Consider the following 18,201-nt stretch of genomic DNA (forward strand, 5'->3'; position numbering starts at 1 on the left):
AAGAGTTTGGAATAGGTAGACACAACTTGTATTTATGCTACACACGTAATTCATTGATTCTTTGCTTTACTCTCAACATGGCGTTTGACGTCGCTCCCTCAATGTTTATTGCAGGACCCATGGGCCAGAGGATGCAGATGAGTTAGACTAGTGCGACATTAGTATGGTAACAACATAGCAAGTACATGAAAGCGTGAGTAGTGGTTTCCCGGTCCCAGTCCCCGGAAAAGTTTTGAATTCAAGTTTAGTCAATGACGCCGAGGTGGTCCTCCTTGATAGTTCCTATTGCAAACTGACAGAACTGGGTGAGTGTGGTTATGGATAGCTGAGGCAATGGGACATACAATCTCCGTAGCGTCTACACGCGTCCCGACGAGCTTTACCCGTACACGCGTGTTCTTCTCGATGATCTGTGGGTGCAAGACGTCGACTCGGATGGGTCATAGCGGATGCAAGGGAAGGGTGACGCACCTGGTCGTCCGAAGCGAATGATGGGGGATTTGAGTTGGGGTCAAATTTGAGGTCGGGGTGGATGAGCTAGGACGAGAAGAGGAGGATGTCAGACGTGGGGAGAGGAGGAGTGGATGAGAAAGGGCGGGGCTTACCTGGTGCGACACGAACACCGTTAATGGCCCCACATCCGCGAAGAAGCCCATCTAGTCCGCACGAATCCCAAGCTTAGCTCCCGCCCAGGTACGTCTGTCTAGCCGAAGGCGCAATGAAGCATGCACACCTTGTTGACGTTATTGACGACTCCATCGACGACCTCACCCTTGAACGGCTTGAACACGATAGCGCGGTAGCGGGTGACGAACTCGGCCTGGCCGCTGCCGCTGAGGACCATGCCGCGGCCGATGTCGAGGATGGAGACGACGGCGATGATATATCCGAACTGGCCCGAGCATGTCCCCTCGACATCGGCGTAGAGCTTCGACTCGAGGAACTGGGTCATCCGCGGGCCGAAGTAGGATGGGTGGAGGAGGATCGTGTGCGTGAGTTCTTTCTAGAGATGCGTTCGTGTTGTAGCATGGTGGAAGAGTGGGTGGTGAGAAGAGTTGCTGATATTGAGAGGATGCGGATAGACGTGGTGAGGGCTTCACTTACGATGAAGAACATGGCGGGCAGGTGGGTAAGACCAGGGGAGGGAAAGAGGAGCAAAGACGCGACGTGCAGAGACGCGCGCAAGCGCCGGCAAATGACTTGTTGACTAACATGGGACCCCTGAAGGCCTGACTAGCGGCCGACTAGCTCAGTTGGTTAGAGCGTCGTGCTAATATCTGTGCAGCCAAACATCGTGTAGCCCCCTCCACAGTGATTGCTGCCCGGTCCACGCGAAGGTCTTGGGTTCGATCCCCACGTTGGCCAGCTACTTCACTTTTTGCCTTTAATTTGGCTTCATTCTCGAGCTTTGGACTCCAGCACAACCATTGAGTCCTTCATCACAACATGCCAGGGGCACTTTTACACCTACGAGCCGTTGGCCTGTGCACTCAGATACGAACGAAATTGTTCCAGTTAGCTCGAGCAAATTTCATCCAGGAGGCAGGTCTCCCCATCCCATGATTTAGCTTTCTTCTCGATTCCCCCAGCTGCGGACCTAGGCAAAGGAGTGGTCCTTGCCCCTTTCACATCAAAGGCGGTATATTCTGCATAAATAATTAATGCTCTACCAAGCCATATACAGTTCTATCTGCATCCCGACGTTGCGCGAGTACCTGCGTATATAACAGGACCGAGCAGGTATGCGAGAACTTCTCACATGCGAGTTAAAGGACTTTGTTCTTGACATGTCTTGAGCGCAAAGACTCAGAAACACTCAAGGGCACTCCCGACATTAGCGGCACTTTTGGGACGTCGACTACATGATTCTAACGGTACTATTCGGCCGCCGGACGCGGAGTGGAATTTTTGACATATATGACATCGTGTATGCTGCTGCTAATATCACTATTCGGTTCGCTTCTTGTGAGCAAAAATCGGAGTTGAACATAGAGAGAAAACTCCGCTTTTTTGAGGGATATAAGTAGGCAGTCCTCCCTCAGACAAAGCCCATCGCAACTTCGTGCAACTCCAATTTAACCAACTCACTCTTCTCCCCATCTCGATGCCGTCTTTCTCCAAAGTCTTCTTCCTGTTCGCGGCCGTAAGCGTCGTCGCTGCACTTCCTCCAACGGTGGTCAAGGTGTGTACAATCCTCATCTCAGCGTCTTAAACGCGACCTAATATATTCGTCGCCCTATGATACTCTCCAGCGTCAAGCGGAACTGCCTGCGTCGCCTCCAATCCCAACACCATCGCCTCCCGCTGTACCGGGGGTAGCGAAGCGTCAGTTGCTTGGCGACCTTCCGTTAGGGCCTATCGTCAGTCCCTGGGTGAATGGTGTGGGCGAGGTCGTTTATCCCTTTGGAGAGCAGATCTAGAGCTTTTCAAGGTACGTCACTCTAACCGTATCGGTGGCCGTATTTCTCATGCCGATGCGTCTTTTCCAGTGAATTGGCCTAAGAGAGGTTGAGAGAACGACGTGGGTTCACGTCGGAGTCACGAATAGCGTGGTGGAGACATCGTTCGGAGGTCAAGAGGGTTGAGCTTACTTATACCCAATACATCAGACACTGTTATATTTCCTTCCGCCTTCTGCAGCGCTCTGTTGTTCCATAAACGGAGTACTCTTATACCTTCTCCACGCTCTGGTATCTCCTTCATTAGTAAAAATCAATCCATGATATCCACTATCAACGCAACATATGCCATGATGACCCGCACCGCAGTAGTACTATCATCAGTGTTCTCGCCCCATGAGTATATTATGCGACTGCCTGCTGCTGTAGTGGTAGCAAAGCCTACTTGAACCAACCGTTCTCTTCCACACAGATCACTCGAACGTTGAATTCTGAATGGCTACGTCGCTTCAAGTCCGAAGATCGACTATCACATATGTTATCAGAGTTCGCAATGCCACTGGCTTGAAAAGCAATTAGTTGGACATTCCCTTCAACAGGTTTCCTGGAGCTGTTGACGCGGGTGCAAGTTTCTGGAATATTTATTTGAAGTTGTATCGATCAATATGATGTTTTCCTTGCTACCAGCAACACGACACGACAGTCACGCGGACTCATAAGATTTCAATATTATATGCTCTGGCAAATCCTCCTGAGCGTGATTAAAGACGGTTTTCAGTTGGGGTCCTAGAGGACACCTGCTGGCGGACTAACAGCGCGATGGAAAATTATATACAAGGAAAACTCTTCGAATTGTCATAAGGAATTAGGTGGAATCTCAATGATATATGCAAGTAGCGGTGTTCTTTTCGGTTTTTCACTTTCATCAACGATATAGACCTTCTCATCATTTTTCTATCATTTATTCTTTTTTATTGTCGACAGAATGATGCCCTTAGTATACTCGGGTGTCTTCACATGCCTGTACTCCAAGTCGCACTTCAAGTCGTATCAGAAGAAAGCATCTCAAGCGATCTTTAGGTTTTGGACATCACACTTACCACGTTCCCGACGCCTGAACGTGGACGTATGGACTCTTCAAGTTGAGCTTCTTTCATCCGCTTGATTTATCCATCCACGTCACCGACAGGCTTCTTTCCACGTGTATCAGGCTTTCTGCCATTTTTATCGTAGCTCCTCTCAACAAGGTGGGAGTTTGCTTGGGAGTTGGTGTCAACGATACGTTGGGCCTCCATTCCGGGATCTTTGGACGGTGCCGAGGTATGGAGAATCAGCCCGTTACACTGCCCCTTGATGATGTGAAGAATCAGTTTTCGTGGTGAATACAAATTAAGCACAGCATTGGAAACCTATAAATGGTTTACTCGCTATACCATGTGCTCAAAAGACAACTAGAATTACAAGACGCCTGCTTTGGAACAGTTTGCAACTTACGTGACTTAGGAACGTAGCTGTCTCACGAATGATGCGCCTCTCAGCCACGGTATCTACAGTTACAGCACCGGGTTTAGACTTGGTGTTGGGCCTTCCCTTGTCCTTATGACACTGCCATTGATGTCAGACAGGCAGATTTTGACTCTATAAACTTGCAAGAAGTGCACCGAACAGCATGCATTTCCTTCCTTACCCGCACGCCGCTCCAGAACGACCTTCTTACGCAATTAATGTCTGATTCATTAATTCCTCAACTAAACCTCTTATTTACCTTTCGATGCATGCTTGGTGCGCTTCACGCTTTGTTTTCCATAGGTTACCATCACTGACGTGTTACAGCCTCTAGTATGGCCGTGCTTATTTGGGACGGCGCACTGATGATGAGAAGAGAATTTCGATCGATGCAAAAGATCAAGAGTGTCGTCCTCAAACTCGCTTTTGCGGGCAACAGGCTCGGAGCCATGATGATGCTTATCCCATTCTTCAGAAGTACGAAAGCGTCGTCTTGGCACAGTGGAAGCTTACTAAAACAATGTTTTGCTAGTCATGTTCTCTAGTATTACTTTGGATAACGCAAGGGTAAGTGTGCTATCGCACGTAGACCTTTTGTATCTGACTTCCCCATGACCTCTAGTGTCCTAAAACCATCACCTTCTAGTGAATTACTTTTGAACATCCACTGTAGATGTACAGATGGAGTACTTGCCATTGGAATACTCTTCGTTTTCGCAGATGCTTTCGGAAACCGTAAGTACCTGCACATCCTTCTTCGCGCGACAGCCTCCCACTGGTCGAATTTAATGATCTTTGGTTTCAGTCTCCGCCGTAGGCAGAATATTTTTACTGTGGAACAAAAGTCCGAGGGCCCTTCTCTATCTAATATCAGGCGCTCTAGTAGCATTGTGCTGTAATCTAGCTCTCATGGTTGCCAACAACCATTCTGCCCCGGGTACGCTGAGTTTACCAAGCCACTACCAAGCTGAGCTGGACTGATCCGCTTTCAGAGAACATGGAATGGGTAGACACACAGGGAATACGCACATGCTTGATAAACGGAGACTGGCACAACTTCTTTATCACCGGAATATTCATCATCGAGGTACTCTCTCTCTCTCTCCAACTTCTTGCCTAGCTAGCTACATGCTAATGTGTGAAATATTGTCCAGCTTGTATTTGATTTGTACGCAGCATTGCTGATCTGGGTTAACGTGATGGATATTCCGAGAACAAGTAACTCACAGATAATCGGACTTCTCCACAAGCAAGGACTGTGCTTCATGGCGGTGAGTCTACGGGTCTCAACTGGGTTGACCTGTGCTCATAGCCCAAAAAGATGACTATAGGTATTTAGGGAAAAACTGCCCACCAGAAAACGTACTAATGCCTCGTCAAAGCGCTGCGTATCGTCAATCTTGTGCTAACCATAGTCCCGGGGGTGAGTCATCACCGTCGTTGTTACGACCACTGCCGCTGACATTCATGGTAGGAGAGCTATTGGGTGATTGCTATCATGTAGGCGTTGACTTCATCAAAATCAGGGCTCTCACCGATGCTAAATCTACTTATATCAGCTTTGTTGAACCAGTCATCGCTATGTTAAACGCGAGGCTGATTGTTCGAGCTTGCGAGTTCTACGAAGACATGCAATCCGATGATAAGGAAGCTAACTCTGAAGGGGTGGAGTTGGAGTCTTCAAGCGAGAATTATAGTCGAACTTCCACCCTGGCTTTCTCTGCTAGTGGCTATAATCTTGTGCTCGTTTGATTTGAGCCCCGAGTTGGTATAATGGACCTGATCTACGCCCATATCATACAAAGCGCTAAACTAACATGTTTGACTCCTTAATCCTTCGTAGATCTTATGGCTTATCACGTTTTTGTGTTACATTATAAAGTCCCTAACAAGTAGTTTATGCTGAAATCATCATGAGACGAGCAAACACGCACCCAAATGTAAACGTGGTTCATCGCACAGATGCAGAGCGGCAAGAGACAAACACGGTTCGCATCCAAAACATCTTTTCAGCTCTTCATTTCCCTCACAACCTTCTCGACGACCTTCCCAACCCTAAACACAAGCTCGTCTGCGCCCCACTGGCCCACCACGCTCACACCCACCGGCCACTCTCCTTCCCCGATATCACTGTTTGTCTCGTCCCCATGAGGTGAGCGAGGGTTGAGCGGCACGCTCAGCGCTGGCAAGCCCGCGAGGGACGCGGGGACTGTAAGCACATCCTGAAGGTATGTATCGAGCGACTCTTCCCTTTCTTTCCCTGTTTCGGTTTCTTCTAGAGAGGGGAGGGGTGGGGCAGGACCAATGGCGGACGGGTGTAGGAGGACGTCGACGCCAGGTTCGTTTGGCGCTACTATGTCAGTGATGGGGTTTGAGGTCGATGCAGCGGGAGGAGCGCGGAGGGCATTTGGCACACGGAAGACAGCGTCAAAGTCGGATCGGACCCGCGACCGGACGCGTTGGGCTTGAAGGTAGTAGTTGTCAAATGCCCTGTATAACGCCAGTGAGATCCAGCTTTCCATCGACGTAGAGGAGACGTACCCGGCACTAAGAGCAAAACTACCTAGCAAAATCCGCTTCCTCACTTCTCTACCTAACATCACGCTTCGCGTATGCGCGTATACATCCGCCGTGGAGGCAGTTGTCCCTGGAGCTGGAGGTACATGTTGACCTGTAGCAGTTCGATTCAATGAGCGTCAAGTACATCCACCAGTCGTCAAAGCAAACTTACCATATCGCACACCATCAAACCTCGCCAAATCACTAGACGCCTCCGCGCTCGCGAGGACGTAGTACGCAGAGAGTGCCGCACGTGTCGCAGGCAGCGAGACGGGAACAAGCGACGCCCCGTGTGATTGGAGATGCGAGAGAAGAGTGTGTAGACCAGGAGGCGGAGAGAGCTCGGCGGGAAAATATTCCTGCGTGCGAGAGGTCGTTCAGCTTAGTTCCGCAACTAGTGATTGGAGAAGAAAAGAACAAACAAAGAGCGTACCTGCGGAATCCCAATTCTCAGCCCTTTTAGGTCACCATCGGTGTGCTCCCCGCCCCATGCATGCTTCCGTACGGCAGCGGAAGCGCGTTTGCGGACATGAGTGGGGGCGGCCGTTGGGTCGCGAGGGTCGTGTTGTGCGATTACGTCTACATAGAGAAGTAAAGTGCCCTTGAGAAATGAAGGGGTGAAGGAGATGTAGACCAATAGCGTACCGAAGACAGCCTGTGCACCTTTGACGGTGTGGGTGAGCACGCCCACACAGTCGAGACTGTCTGCGAAGGAGACCACTCCCCATCTACTCCAGTTTAGAATTTGATTATGAATGAGCAGGGGAGAAGACATGCCTACTTATAATGCCATATGATGGTTTGAAGCCTACAACGCCGCAGTAAGATGCTGGGAGTCGCACGGATCCTCCGGTGTCCGTGCCGAGTGCGCTGAGCTCGCGAGATGAGATTGAAGTGGGTGGCTGAAGACGTAGAGTGAACGTACGCGTCACAAAATCCGGCAGCAACGGCAGCGGCACTTCCTCCAGAGCTTCCTCCAGCCGAGCGTCGAGCGTTTGGGTCGTATGGATTCACGACAGGCCCAAACGCTGAATGTGTATTCAGGGAGCTGGTGGGGTTTGCGATGTTAGCAGCAGCCAGAAAACAGGGAGGGAAATAAGGGGCGCACCCCATTCCAAACTCGTCACAGTTCGCCTTCCCAATAACACTGGCTCCCGCGTCGCGTAGCAGCCGTACTGCAGTCGCGTCAAATGGAGGTGTATAGTCTAGGCCATAACATGTAGCGTGTAGCATCAGGAAAGAGCCATACAGAGCCCACCTGAAAGTAGACGCGACGCGCAAGTCGTCCTCAAGTCGCGCGTCGCAATGTTATCCTTTACAGCGAGCGACAAGCCCTCCAGTTTGGCGCTCTTGGTTTGAGAAGTTGATGGTCCGTGCGTCGACGTGTTTGGTGCGACAGCGATGAGAGCATTGATGCATTTGTTTCTGCTTTCGACTGCAGCACGCCAGGATTCTGCGGCGAGAACTCTTGAGACGTGCATCACGGGGCACGGAGGAAGCAAGGGCGTTCGTCGGCAATGCACGGGCCGAGATGTTTGCGGCCAGCTCGTGGGAAAATTGACGGCAGGCGCTTGGACGCGCATTGGGCGCCTAGTATGTCACGCCTCACACCCTTCCTCTTTGCCCTCCCTACTTCGACGTTGTTGCCTTGTCAGAGCACCTTACAGACTGTCGAAGATTTATAACAACAGGGAGCTGATTCTATGTTCACATTTTGACAAAGATGAAAGGCGTGTTGTCGATTCACAAAGATTCTCTAAAATTACGCTGTTCAAAGAGGCCTAGCTTTTGCGAGTTACACGTCGGGCGGTAACTGCCGTTTCCTTCTGGGGATCTTGAACCAGAAACTGTCCATCCCTGGGCGCTCTAGGTGGCACACAGCACCCTCAACAATGCTGAACCGTTCCTCACCAGCGGGGATCTGCCCTCGAGACATCCCATGATTCTGCTCCCAGCTGCTCATCGCACCCCCACACAGCATCGTCATGGAACCGGGTTCAGGTTCGACGTTGATGACCCACCCTGAGGGTGTGTTTACGGCTGCCTCCGTCTCGAGGTTGTAGAAGTCGAGACAGAATTGACCGAATGATTCCATGTCGCCATCGAAGAGACGAATTACGAGGGGTTCTGAGCCAGGAAGATCGATGACTTGGATGCTACACATCCTGGCATGTCGAGGTTTAAACTGGTGCAGGGTTCATGAATACAGAAGCTACTGATATTATATAGAAGAGAGATAGACATACACCCCAAGCTTTAGGCTTTTCTCCGCGTTCCATCAACTCGTCCATGCTTGCATGGTATATGCGAAGCCCTTCTTCTAGAGTCTTCTTAGTGTAGCCCAAGTCAAACATGTGGGTCCTGAGCCGTTCGTCGGAGGGTTGCATCCGCACCGTCTCCTCAACACCCATGTACTCACACCAGTACTCCTCCCACTTGTTACGGGGCACAAAATTCTTGTAATCGTGTTCGAACTCATTTGAAGGTTGTAGCGTATCCATAGGCTCTGACTTTGGTCTTCTACGAGCCTTGCGCTTCGTCGACGTCACAAGAGAGCGCGTCGGAACCAGGTCTGCCTAGCAGACAGGTTATGCCTGCGATGTGAGTACAGGCTGTGTGTATGAACGGACCTTTGACTTCTGTGTAGGTGCTCGTGGCATGAGGGCTAGTGGATAAGAGTTGACTGTTGTCGCTGCTTGAAGGGATGCGTCAAGAGACGTGTTAAAGACGCGTTAATTCTTCTCAAACTTGCATGTGATCTGAGTTTCGCCCCCTGCATGGTCGTGTTCCTTCTCAGACTTCGCCAAGGCCCAATTCTCGAGAAGCATTTAAACCCGCACAGCCACCAAGTTATGAGCATGTAGCACAGAAACGTCTCAGGATCAGTATATTTTGGGATAGAAAAACAGGGCTGGTTCTAATTGGGTTCTAAAACTACCCTTGGCCACGCTTTAAATTTACTCGTCATCCCAGCATTGACGCAGCGCCTCGCACACTTCCTCTGCTGCATCCGCCCACTGGTAAAAGTTCTCCTCCTTCTGGAAGTCCTCCATAGAAGTAATGTCAAAGGCGTCGCCAGCCCAGGGTCCTCGTGTGATGTCATCACAGTGGGCGCTCATCGAGCAGGAAGGGTCGGTCGACCAGCAAATGCGACTTACGAGCGCATCGCCGAGTGTATATGATTTGTCGCACCAGAACCATTCTCTCTGAGGAAGCTCTTCGTTGAGCGCGTTGATGGCGTCAACACGCACGTAGAGCTTCTTGGAGAGATTCCGAAGGACCGTGGACTTGACGGAAGCGAACATTATTTCAATGGCTGCCAATGGCGCGTCTCCGACGAGCCTTCGCCAACTAAGGATCTTCAGAAACTGTTCTGCGGTGCCACCGCTAGATCTCTCCCGGTAGTGAGCTTGCGCAAAGTCGTAGAACGAGACGGGCTGTCCTTCATGACATTCATCCTGTCCAGCAGCATCTAGCTCGGCCTGTTCTACCTCGGTGAGAATGCCTGCTGGGAGATCATTGCGGGCGACGTAGTCTCCGAGGCAAATGACGCGGCAACCCGCCCATGACACATCCCTTCTAATACACGCCTCGAGAAGGGAAGAGCATATGTCCCAACATCTATGGCACGCCGCAGCAAAACAGACCAAATCTTCAGGCCGGCCAATATCGTTTGCGATGTGGTAAAGGATCTCGTTAGGCAGCGCGAGCAAGCCGCGGTCAAAGAAGTTCCTGTCAGTCGAGCTTAGCAAAACCCGAACATCCCAGATAACGACCATGTTCGCACTTGACATTGGTACTCTCTGCTCCGCTCGGCTGAATTCTGGGCATCTTTGGGAGAGGTGGAATCTGATGCAAAAGCATTCCTATACGTCTGGCGGTTGAGCAATCCCCAAAGAATTCGCCAAGTTTTCCAACGTGGTCAATAATCTCGCGCCTGTCGATGTTAACGAACGCCCAATCTTGGCCCATGGCGGAGTGTTCGGCGAATAATGAACGAATGATTCAGCGGCTCGATGATTATGTACCCACGAAGGAGACAGAGGAAAGTTTGGGCGAACGGACGTGAAGTAGTGCACAGGGAACAACTTACGGTTTTCCCAAATCAATGAGAATCAACCGTGGGAATATATGGAACCTAAATGGTCGGAAACGATACCGCCGATACGGACCGGGTATCGGGCGCTTAAACACCCACAATCTCCCTTCACCGGACTCCCGCCTTGGTCGACTGGTCTCTGGCAGCCCTCAACGCTTTGGGCACTCTCAATTACATGTTACAAACAGCATAGTTCAATATCGCCAGATAGTCACCAATGCTGGCGCACGCCCCTTTCTTGGCCCGCCACGGCCGTGTTCTCTCGACTGTATACCTCATGCATACTCATCACGTCCGCCCACGCCCATCCACCAGTTCTGTAACTCAAATTTACCAGGGTATCCGAGTTAGAAACGGATCTACGACCTCAAATACCCTATATGCTTTCCCCACACATCCGAATCCCACACCACACCAGATCTTCCACCTTCCGCGCGGTGCAAGTCAGCATGATGTCAAAGCTCGCTGTATGCCCAACTTGCTCCGTTATCTCAACCTGACACGTATAGATACTAACACATATGGTGGCATGTCTGACAGACTACGACCTTGTCCGCGCACACCACCCGGACTCGGCCTTGGCCCGCGGGCTCGAGCCAGCCGAAGCGACGCGACGCTTCGCAGCCATCGGTGCAGCGTACGACACCCTCCGTGGCAAATCACCGTTTTCGTCATCATCTTCCTCGTCAAACCCATGGAGCAGACCAGGTGACGACGAGATGCGCGAGGAGCTTCGACGGCGTGCAAGGGCTGGGAGGGCGCATCATCGGTCGCGGACGGACTTCGATGACGATTTCTGGCACGGACATGGGCATTGGGGTGGACACGGCCGGTGGCACGGTGCGGCTGAGGTAGGACGGAATCAGAGCTGGAAGGACTGGGTGATCATCATTGGTGGTGGTCTGGTGCGTCTCTCCCCTCCTTCGCGTATCAGCACATAGTCTAACAAGGTATGACACGTCTCATCGCCACCAGACATTCATAGCGGGCACCGTCCCATACGTTCTTTCCTCCTCGGCGTCCAACTCCAATAGCCACCACCGCCTCGCTGCACAGAACCTTGCAGATGCACGCGCGGAAGCGAAGGAGGTTGGCGCCGCCCGTCGGCGTGAGATTCGGAGACGAGTAAGAGCGCACGAGCTCGAGTGCGCCGAGGAGGCGCTTGAACGCGCTAATGCAAAGGGGCGAGAGGCGTTGGAAAATGAGATGACGACATTGGGGATGGAGGAGAGGGGACGGACAAGGGCAATACTGCAGAAGGAGCGTGAGAGGCGGGATAAGATGGCGAGAAGGACGGGACGAACCCCAGGCTCGCTATGGAATGAGGGTGGCGATGATAAGACCGAGGGCGAATGGTTAGGCGGCGAGAGGGCTGACACCGAGGGGCTGAATGGGAGCTTGATGAAATCGAGCAAGACAAAGCCTTGAAGAGGAGCATGGGCCAGTTCCTCGTTCAGACGGGCACGGAGAATGGGGAGGACATATTGCCATAAGTTTGGGCGAGGACGACTAGTCACGGTTATGGTCCGTCTGTTTTCTATGACATTCCGCAGCAATGAATCAGATTCTGACCATTTGAATAGCCATGTGCCGTTCTTCTCTGCAATGATCCGTAATGCAAACTTTCCTAAGAAAATACTGTTCTCTCAAACGTGTTGATTAAGCCATGTTCGGGTGAAAAGGTTTAGTCAAATTCGGTTTGCGAGACATAGCTGACCGGCCTTGGACAATTAATGAGTAGCCATACCAGGGATAGATCCCTTCTTGCGGGATGCACATCATACCAAAAACCGGAAACATTCTGCCGGATGTAGATGCTTAGCGCTACACACTGCGCGCTAATACTCCTCAAGATCGGCCCAAGCTTTTGATTCCGACTTGGATGGAAGGGCTCGGTAGCTAACGATGTCAATGTACAGGTAAGGCGAGCATAAAATTTCGTCGCTTCGTGCACAGGAGATACTGCCAGTAATTCTCACTTTTCCAGATTCGCAGTGACAATGCTAAGAAAACCTCTAGCATAGCTTTTATTGTCTTCTGTTCCGGACTTTGGCCTGAGCGTTACAGCTTGCATGGGCAGCCGAACACGCGGGACCCTCAAATCATGCAATGCCCTCCCCAAACAGCCGTGAGGCGATGCTTTTTTATCTCGCTGAACTTAGAATATCAAGGACTTGTTTTCAGCCGCACGAAAGCCTTGCCCCCCAGTTTCTCAGTGTACTTGAACCATCATTCAAGTGTCTCATCCTCGTTGATCCGTGTCTTTTGACGAAGCCTTCGAGGATTTTCCCATCTGGTCATAAGCTCGCCTCAGGAACTGTCGTTCCGGACTATGTCCAGCAGCAGCTTAGAGGACGTATGTCTGTTTGACGATCCGAAAGCCGTTGTAGCCCGGGACCTGGCGCCCTCCGCCCCCACTAATCTCGAGTAATCCGTGCATATTTCCATGGAGATTGCTATACTGACAACGTCACTCTTCTGTGGTAGGTACAAGTGGGAGGTCCGGTGCCCAACGACTGTGGTTTTCCAATTGCCAGCCCCATCTGCGTCGATGCCGCTTATCCGTACAAGTTAATTTCCTGGTCCGTGAGAGTGTTCGGTGACGACGACATGTTTGCTGGCGCGTAGATTCAGCAAAATCCCAGAGAATAACGATTCATGCATGTCTGGTTCATACCGTCATGGTGTAATTTACTGGGACGAACAGTTCCTCGGACCGTACGCCCACGAATGAGTAAAATCATTACTACTCGGGGCCAGTGACATGTCTTTGTATTATATGTGATACTTATGCGCTTCGATGGTAGAACCTTTCTAGTTCCGAGCGATCTATCAGCGAAGGGCGGTTGTGCTCATCGATATCCATATCGTCTGGTGTTTCCGGCAGACCGACAACATATGAGTTCGTATACGTAGCGGTTTTCAACCATTCTACAAGGATTCTAGTACTTATTCATTTGCAGCGTGTGCGCAGTGTTCACCCCCGAAAACGCCCATGGGTTGAAGACGCTCGAGAGATATAGACGATACATTTTCTGTTAATACTTATACTTCAAGGCCTTCTTCTGTACAACAGTCTACGCTCCCAGATAGATTTATAGAGTTTCTTTGCTTTGCGCCTGGATCAATATATAATTTTTGAACGTACAAACTATTGAAGAACGACTCGTAATGAGGTCACCCAGGGCTTCATGGGCCTCATTGCTTAGAGTCATACCAAAGATCCCTCAGGCTTTCCATGTCTCTCATTAGAAGTCGTTGAGTTCGCAAATTATAAATACATTTACAGAGTCCGTAAGGACACTAGATTTACAAATCTTGTTTTTACATTCCAACCTTAGCGACACTGAGTGGTTAATTGGGGTGCCTCGGGCGCTCCAAGTCCTCCGGACCAAAGCTCATAGGCAGCAACATGCCCAACGTCACCTCTTTCACTTCCGTCCCTTCCGCCGCCAACGGTGTACTGTCAAGGGTAGCCTTCGTGTTGCTCTGCGATGAGACGTCTCCAGTTGATTTAGAAGGATCATGCCCGACAGGAACGAGAAGAATCGGCATATCGAGCGGGCAAAATTCACGGAGAACTTGGCGACAGATGCCGCATGGAGAGAGAGGGGTGGCAACGTCGCTATGGGGCAACGTTCAGTTAACCTACAGACGGATATGCGAAGATGTCCTCGATCGACAAGACACGCACGAAGTAACAGCAAGGGCGATGAACTTCGTCGTTCCGTCGCTGACGGCCTTCACTATCGCGGTACGTTCGGCGCAGATGGCTCCGCCTGCACCGATATAGATTCAGACCTCGGAGGAGACGTATGCATGCAAAAGAAAGCGCACCATACGACGCATTCTCGACATTACACCCTCCGATCACCTTTCCATCATCGGACAAGAGCGCGGCGCCGACGCGGAACTTGGAGTACGGTGCGTACGCCTGCCCTTTCGCTGTCAATCGTCGACGTTCATCGTCAGCGTATCCCACTTCACATCCCCGAACCATCAGGTGTTAATTGTCTCACATTCGATCGCACACTCGATGAGCTTCCTGCGTTGGTCGGGGGTGATGGGGGGAAGCGTCGGCTTGGAGGTAGTGGACATGGTGTCGGAGGGAAAGGGGGCGATCCGTGGATGTCGGAGTTGTCTTATCAAATTATCACGTGGACCGCACGTCATGTGAAAGGCTGCGAGCACTGCCACTTGACGGTCACAGCTTTTTCATGAAGCGCCATGGAGAGCGTTACGAGGGTTACGGCGCTAAATATTCTGCCAGGTGCAGTGAGTGCGAGCTTGACGGACGAGAGGCTTCATGTTGAACCGAAGAAAGAGCTAGAGTTTCTCTTCAGCCCGTCGTCGCTGTCGAGATGTCGGGCGCGCGAGAATGAGTTGGGGTTGTATCGGGGCGCGTATGTTGCCGGCTGACGTAATAAATGAGGCTGCCAAAATAAGCGGCGCGTCACAAGCTCTGGACGCACGCGGAGGTGGATGTGTCCCTGACCGCCTTCTCAACTTGAACTGCATCGTGTTTGGATTCACCGCTCTTTGTCCTCCTCTTCTTTCTTCTTTCTTACCACCTGCATCGCACGACTCTTCGCGTACTTATTCGACGGACTCTTACTTTACTCCCTGCGTACCACCCACCTCTCCTCTGCACTTTTACCACAATTTCTGCGCTGGACCAGACTCCCCTAACAACAAGCTGAAATCATGGTCGCCTACTCTGCCTTTTTCTCCGCCGGCCTCCTCGCCACCAAGGATGAGGACGCGCGTTCGACAACACCTACGCCTTCCTCGTCCGAGCTGGCCCCCTTGAGTTCAACGGATATGGACATCACTCCCAAGGCCAGCATGGATCAAAGCACGGCCTCGCAACCCCAGAGCCAGGGCTCAGCTGCGCCTTCACGTACGATGCGCCGACGGCGCTCGAGCATCAACATCGGCGCAAACTCCATGGCGTCGATCAAGTGCCCCGCGCGCAACGCATCAAGCGCTTTGCAGCGCGCACGCGCGGGCAGCGTCAACGACCTCGCGCCTTTCGCTATCAACATGGGCGTGCTCCCTCCCAATGCGGGCGCAAACATGGGCTCGGTTGCGGCCGCGGGCACTGGCGTCGCGAGTGAGGACACGAGTTTGATGAGCCGGTTCAGAAGCGGTAGCATGGCGAGTCTCGGCGGGCCGAGGTGAGCATCTTGCCTTATCTTTCGCTCTGCTTCTGCTTCTGGGAGGGATTCGAGGGTTCTGTCTTATTTTGCTCCGCGGTGCTGCTTCTCTTTCCGCCTATTCAGTTTCACCCGAGTGGGATGAGCGCTCAGTATACCTATTTGATTCAATTCCCAATATCATCTTTGTTTGTGGTCTTCTTGAGACACCGCGCTCACATGACCGTTCCAGACCTCGCCCCCGCCGTGTCCTTCGCCGCAGCGCCGCGGCACCAACCCGTCCTCCCCCCTCTGTGCCTCTCCCTGAGCTCCCGTCCTCGCCAAACCCACACAAGACCCTCCCCTTGATGCTCACTGAACTTGGCGTCAACACCGCCGCACCTTATGCAGACATCCGCCGCCCCCTTGGCTCGCGCACGAGTTCCGTGGACAATGTCGATCCCGTGATTCCCGTGGGCCTCGACGATCCCCGTGCACTACTCAGCATTGACACGAAGCTCGCTGCACATGCACCTTCGGGGTTGGCGTCTAGTCCATTTATAGCTGGGCGGACGGGGTACTTTGATGATATGGACGCAGTGATGAAGGAGAACTAGATTTGGCTCTGAGTTTACTGTGGTGGGTATATGTGTCTTTATCGATTCGAAGCGACGTACTGACTTGTCTGTTGGCGCGTGCAGCCTTTCGTTATAGGTTCTCAGCGTCGCGCTGCAAAAATGCGAACCCGCGGCAGGCCCCGCGTATCGTTCGCCACAGACATTCCTACAATACCAACGTGCTCGTATAATCTCTACATATGTACGCCCGTCAATCCCCAGTCTTGCCTTCGACCTTCGCATATATCGTCCTTATCTAAACCCATACCAACGTTTCACGTAATTTGTCTATGTTTAAAGTTGACTATTGTCCCGATCTACCTAGACCTAATTATTCTTCTCGTCTCCGATCACGGACTGTCTATACCTTCACGCCCGTCAATATCGTACATTACTCTTCTTCTTCCGTTATTCCGTACGCACTTCATGTCCCGGTTTACGCTTACGTCCTGGTTCTTCTTGTCTTCGCTGGCGCTGACGTTTGCATTGACGCCAAGCATGTGCCGCTCGTTGATACTGAAAATCTTGTAGAATACCCGTGCAAAGAAAATAATGTGCTGCTTCAGGTTGCTTTCAAGTCGATCAGCTGGTGTGCGCTTGTATCATACCCTCACGCGTCACGTCTCGACTAGTGCTTTCAAATCCACCAAGTCTTGCAATGCTTTGTGTGGACGTTGCCAACTCGAGGTCTCGCAATGACCTAGTACATGATATCCATACCGATGGTGGATACAGGTAGCGAAGCAACATCGTGATCCATCGTATTGCCCGCCTTCCCTCTTCCTTTGGTCTCTGGAGGACCGTACCAGCGCCTGGGGTAGTCTCGACAAACGCTATTCCAACATGTACTATCGCCAGACGCGTAAATAGTTGCTAATCAGGCCGGAGTCTTGGGTTGGTTCGCACCAGAGAAGCTAGAGCCAACGCGGCTCCCGGTGAACTCGGGAGCCCGTTAAATTGAGGGCATTAAGCTAGTGTAGTGTAGAAACTATGGCCGAAACCGTGTAAAGTAAGAGATACGGAATGACAAGTAATGTGCAATGGAAGGTTTGACGTAGCTCTGAAGCTCGGCTCGAAACCTCCAGCCCTGTTGTGGCTGATATGGGTTTGTTTTAATTTGTATGTTGTTTTTGAAGTAGTTGAGCGCAGAGAGCGCGATGTGGAGGAAGAGACGAGCCGAGGGCAGAAAGCTAACGCGCGAGCATTGCAGAGGCGAGTAGAGCAGGGTGCTTTCTGATGTAAACCTTGAAAGCATCAGAAGACCATCTGCCCATTGCTTGGATTTGGTCAAATGGAACGCCGTCCTCTGCTAGAGCAGTAGCACCGCCAGCCCTGAGTGAATGCCCCGCAATGTTAGTGGGAAAAAGACGATGAATGTACGACATAAACCAAGACCGAGAAGGCGGAGAGCCGTTCTCGCGAAGCCAAAGTAGGGGTCGATACCTAAACTTGGAGTCACGCAAGTCGAGATAATGCATGAACGAGACGACAGGGCAAGGTGCCGCACATAGTGCAGGTACCTAAGCCCGAAGACCTCGAGCCAGCGGCATGTCATTTTGCCCGAAGATGTCGGGCCAGCGGCATGCGGCCGCTGCTGCCCCAGCACAGAGATTTCACCACTGTAGCTGGTGCCTGTCGAGGCGGCTGGCCTGCTGTTATTCTGCCGGCATTAGTGGGGTGTGTCGGGCTGGTTACACAGGGCCCCAGCACTGCCTCCGGCCACATTGATGCGTGCTCACCGTCATTTCGTCGGCCTCAGTCGGACGTGTCGGGCTGGTTACACAGGCCTCCAGCACCATTTTCCGGCCACATTGGTGCGTGCTCACCATCAATTCGTCGGCCTCAGTGGGACGTGCCGGGCTAATTACACAGGCCTCCAGCACCAT

The 18,201-nt window shown here is 51.8% G+C and overlaps 9 protein-coding genes and 1 non-coding gene across 10 annotated transcripts; 5 read left to right on the plus strand and 5 right to left on the minus strand.

Moving 5' to 3' along the window:
• Positions 1 to 100: 100 nt before the first annotated feature.
• On the minus strand, positions 101 to 1,150 carry CONPUDRAFT_132203 (uncharacterized protein). The gene is made up of 6 exons (XM_007776498.1): positions 1,105 to 1,150; positions 734 to 1,003; positions 606 to 656; positions 472 to 537; positions 345 to 410; positions 101 to 292 (listed from the first exon to the last, which is right to left on the minus strand). The coding sequence occupies exons 1-6, from the start codon at positions 1,114 to 1,116 to the stop codon at positions 245 to 247; spliced, it is 513 nt and encodes a 170-aa protein (XP_007774688.1). The 5' UTR covers positions 1,117 to 1,150; the 3' UTR covers positions 101 to 244.
• An 88-nt stretch (positions 1,151 to 1,238) lies between these two features.
• On the plus strand, positions 1,239 to 1,365 carry CONPUDRAFT_t122. The gene has a single exon. It is a non-coding gene; the product is annotated as a tRNA-Ile (tRNA).
• Positions 1,366 to 2,104: 739 nt separating this feature from the next.
• Positions 2,105 to 2,420, plus strand: CONPUDRAFT_159407 (uncharacterized protein; the record flags this gene model as incomplete). The annotated part of the gene is made up of 2 exons (XM_007776499.1): positions 2,105 to 2,182; positions 2,253 to 2,420. The coding sequence occupies 2 exons, from the start codon at positions 2,105 to 2,107 to the stop codon at positions 2,418 to 2,420; spliced, it is 246 nt and encodes an 81-aa protein (XP_007774689.1).
• Positions 2,421 to 4,240: 1,820 nt separating this feature from the next.
• CONPUDRAFT_93544 (uncharacterized protein) lies at positions 4,241 to 5,679 on the plus strand (the record flags this gene model as incomplete). Its single annotated transcript, XM_007776500.1, has 10 exons — positions 4,241 to 4,382; positions 4,438 to 4,476; positions 4,587 to 4,640; positions 4,711 to 4,842; positions 4,898 to 4,992; positions 5,060 to 5,180; positions 5,288 to 5,328; positions 5,383 to 5,405; positions 5,465 to 5,601; positions 5,633 to 5,679. The coding sequence occupies 10 exons, from the start codon at positions 4,241 to 4,243 to the stop codon at positions 5,677 to 5,679; spliced, it is 831 nt and encodes a 276-aa protein (XP_007774690.1).
• Positions 5,680 to 5,740: 61 nt separating this feature from the next.
• On the minus strand, positions 5,741 to 7,945 carry CONPUDRAFT_169656 (amidase signature enzyme; the record flags this gene model as incomplete). Its single annotated transcript, XM_007776501.1, has 9 exons — positions 5,741 to 6,395; positions 6,447 to 6,576; positions 6,637 to 6,823; positions 6,898 to 7,043; positions 7,110 to 7,192; positions 7,242 to 7,334; positions 7,390 to 7,512; positions 7,573 to 7,669; positions 7,723 to 7,945. The coding sequence occupies 9 exons, from the start codon at positions 7,943 to 7,945 to the stop codon at positions 5,915 to 5,917; spliced, it is 1,563 nt and encodes a 520-aa protein (XP_007774691.1). The 3' UTR covers positions 5,741 to 5,914.
• Positions 7,946 to 8,259: 314 nt separating this feature from the next.
• Positions 8,260 to 9,124, minus strand: CONPUDRAFT_159409 (uncharacterized protein; the record flags this gene model as incomplete). The annotated part of the gene is made up of 3 exons (XM_007776502.1): positions 8,260 to 8,649; positions 8,711 to 9,040; positions 9,095 to 9,124. The coding sequence occupies 3 exons, from the start codon at positions 9,122 to 9,124 to the stop codon at positions 8,260 to 8,262; spliced, it is 750 nt and encodes a 249-aa protein (XP_007774692.1).
• Positions 9,125 to 9,336: 212 nt separating this feature from the next.
• CONPUDRAFT_169657 (uncharacterized protein) lies at positions 9,337 to 10,436 on the minus strand (the record flags this gene model as incomplete). Its single annotated transcript, XM_007776503.1, has 2 exons — positions 9,337 to 10,196; positions 10,252 to 10,436. 2 exons carry the CDS (start codon positions 10,434 to 10,436, stop codon positions 9,422 to 9,424), a joined length of 960 nt encoding a protein of 319 aa, XP_007774693.1. The 3' UTR covers positions 9,337 to 9,421.
• Positions 10,437 to 10,674: 238 nt separating this feature from the next.
• On the plus strand, positions 10,675 to 12,039 carry CONPUDRAFT_147375 (uncharacterized protein). The gene is made up of 3 exons (XM_007776504.1): positions 10,675 to 11,030; positions 11,104 to 11,468; positions 11,539 to 12,039. Exons 1-3 carry the CDS (start codon positions 10,781 to 10,783, stop codon positions 11,989 to 11,991), a joined length of 1,068 nt encoding a protein of 355 aa, XP_007774694.1. The 5' UTR covers positions 10,675 to 10,780; the 3' UTR covers positions 11,992 to 12,039.
• A 1,776-nt stretch (positions 12,040 to 13,815) lies between these two features.
• Positions 13,816 to 14,671, minus strand: CONPUDRAFT_112540 (cytidine deaminase). The gene is made up of 4 exons (XM_007776505.1): positions 14,583 to 14,671; positions 14,401 to 14,508; positions 14,258 to 14,342; positions 13,816 to 14,188 (listed from the first exon to the last, which is right to left on the minus strand). The coding sequence occupies exons 1-4, from the start codon at positions 14,659 to 14,661 to the stop codon at positions 13,918 to 13,920; spliced, it is 543 nt and encodes a 180-aa protein (XP_007774695.1). The 5' UTR covers positions 14,662 to 14,671; the 3' UTR covers positions 13,816 to 13,917.
• A 419-nt stretch (positions 14,672 to 15,090) lies between these two features.
• On the plus strand, positions 15,091 to 16,839 carry CONPUDRAFT_169660 (uncharacterized protein). Its single transcript, XM_007776506.1, has 3 exons — positions 15,091 to 15,740; positions 15,952 to 16,337; positions 16,400 to 16,839. The coding sequence occupies exons 1-2, from the start codon at positions 15,268 to 15,270 to the stop codon at positions 16,313 to 16,315; spliced, it is 837 nt and encodes a 278-aa protein (XP_007774696.1). The 5' UTR covers positions 15,091 to 15,267; the 3' UTR covers positions 16,316 to 16,337; positions 16,400 to 16,839.
• The last annotated feature ends 1,362 nt before the right edge of the window (positions 16,840 to 18,201 follow it).

Source organism: Coniophora puteana, assembly GCF_000271625.1.
Source record: "Coniophora puteana RWD-64-598 SS2 unplaced genomic scaffold CONPUscaffold_17, whole genome shotgun sequence".
NCBI lineage: Eukaryota > Fungi > Basidiomycota > Agaricomycetes > Boletales > Coniophoraceae > Coniophora > Coniophora puteana.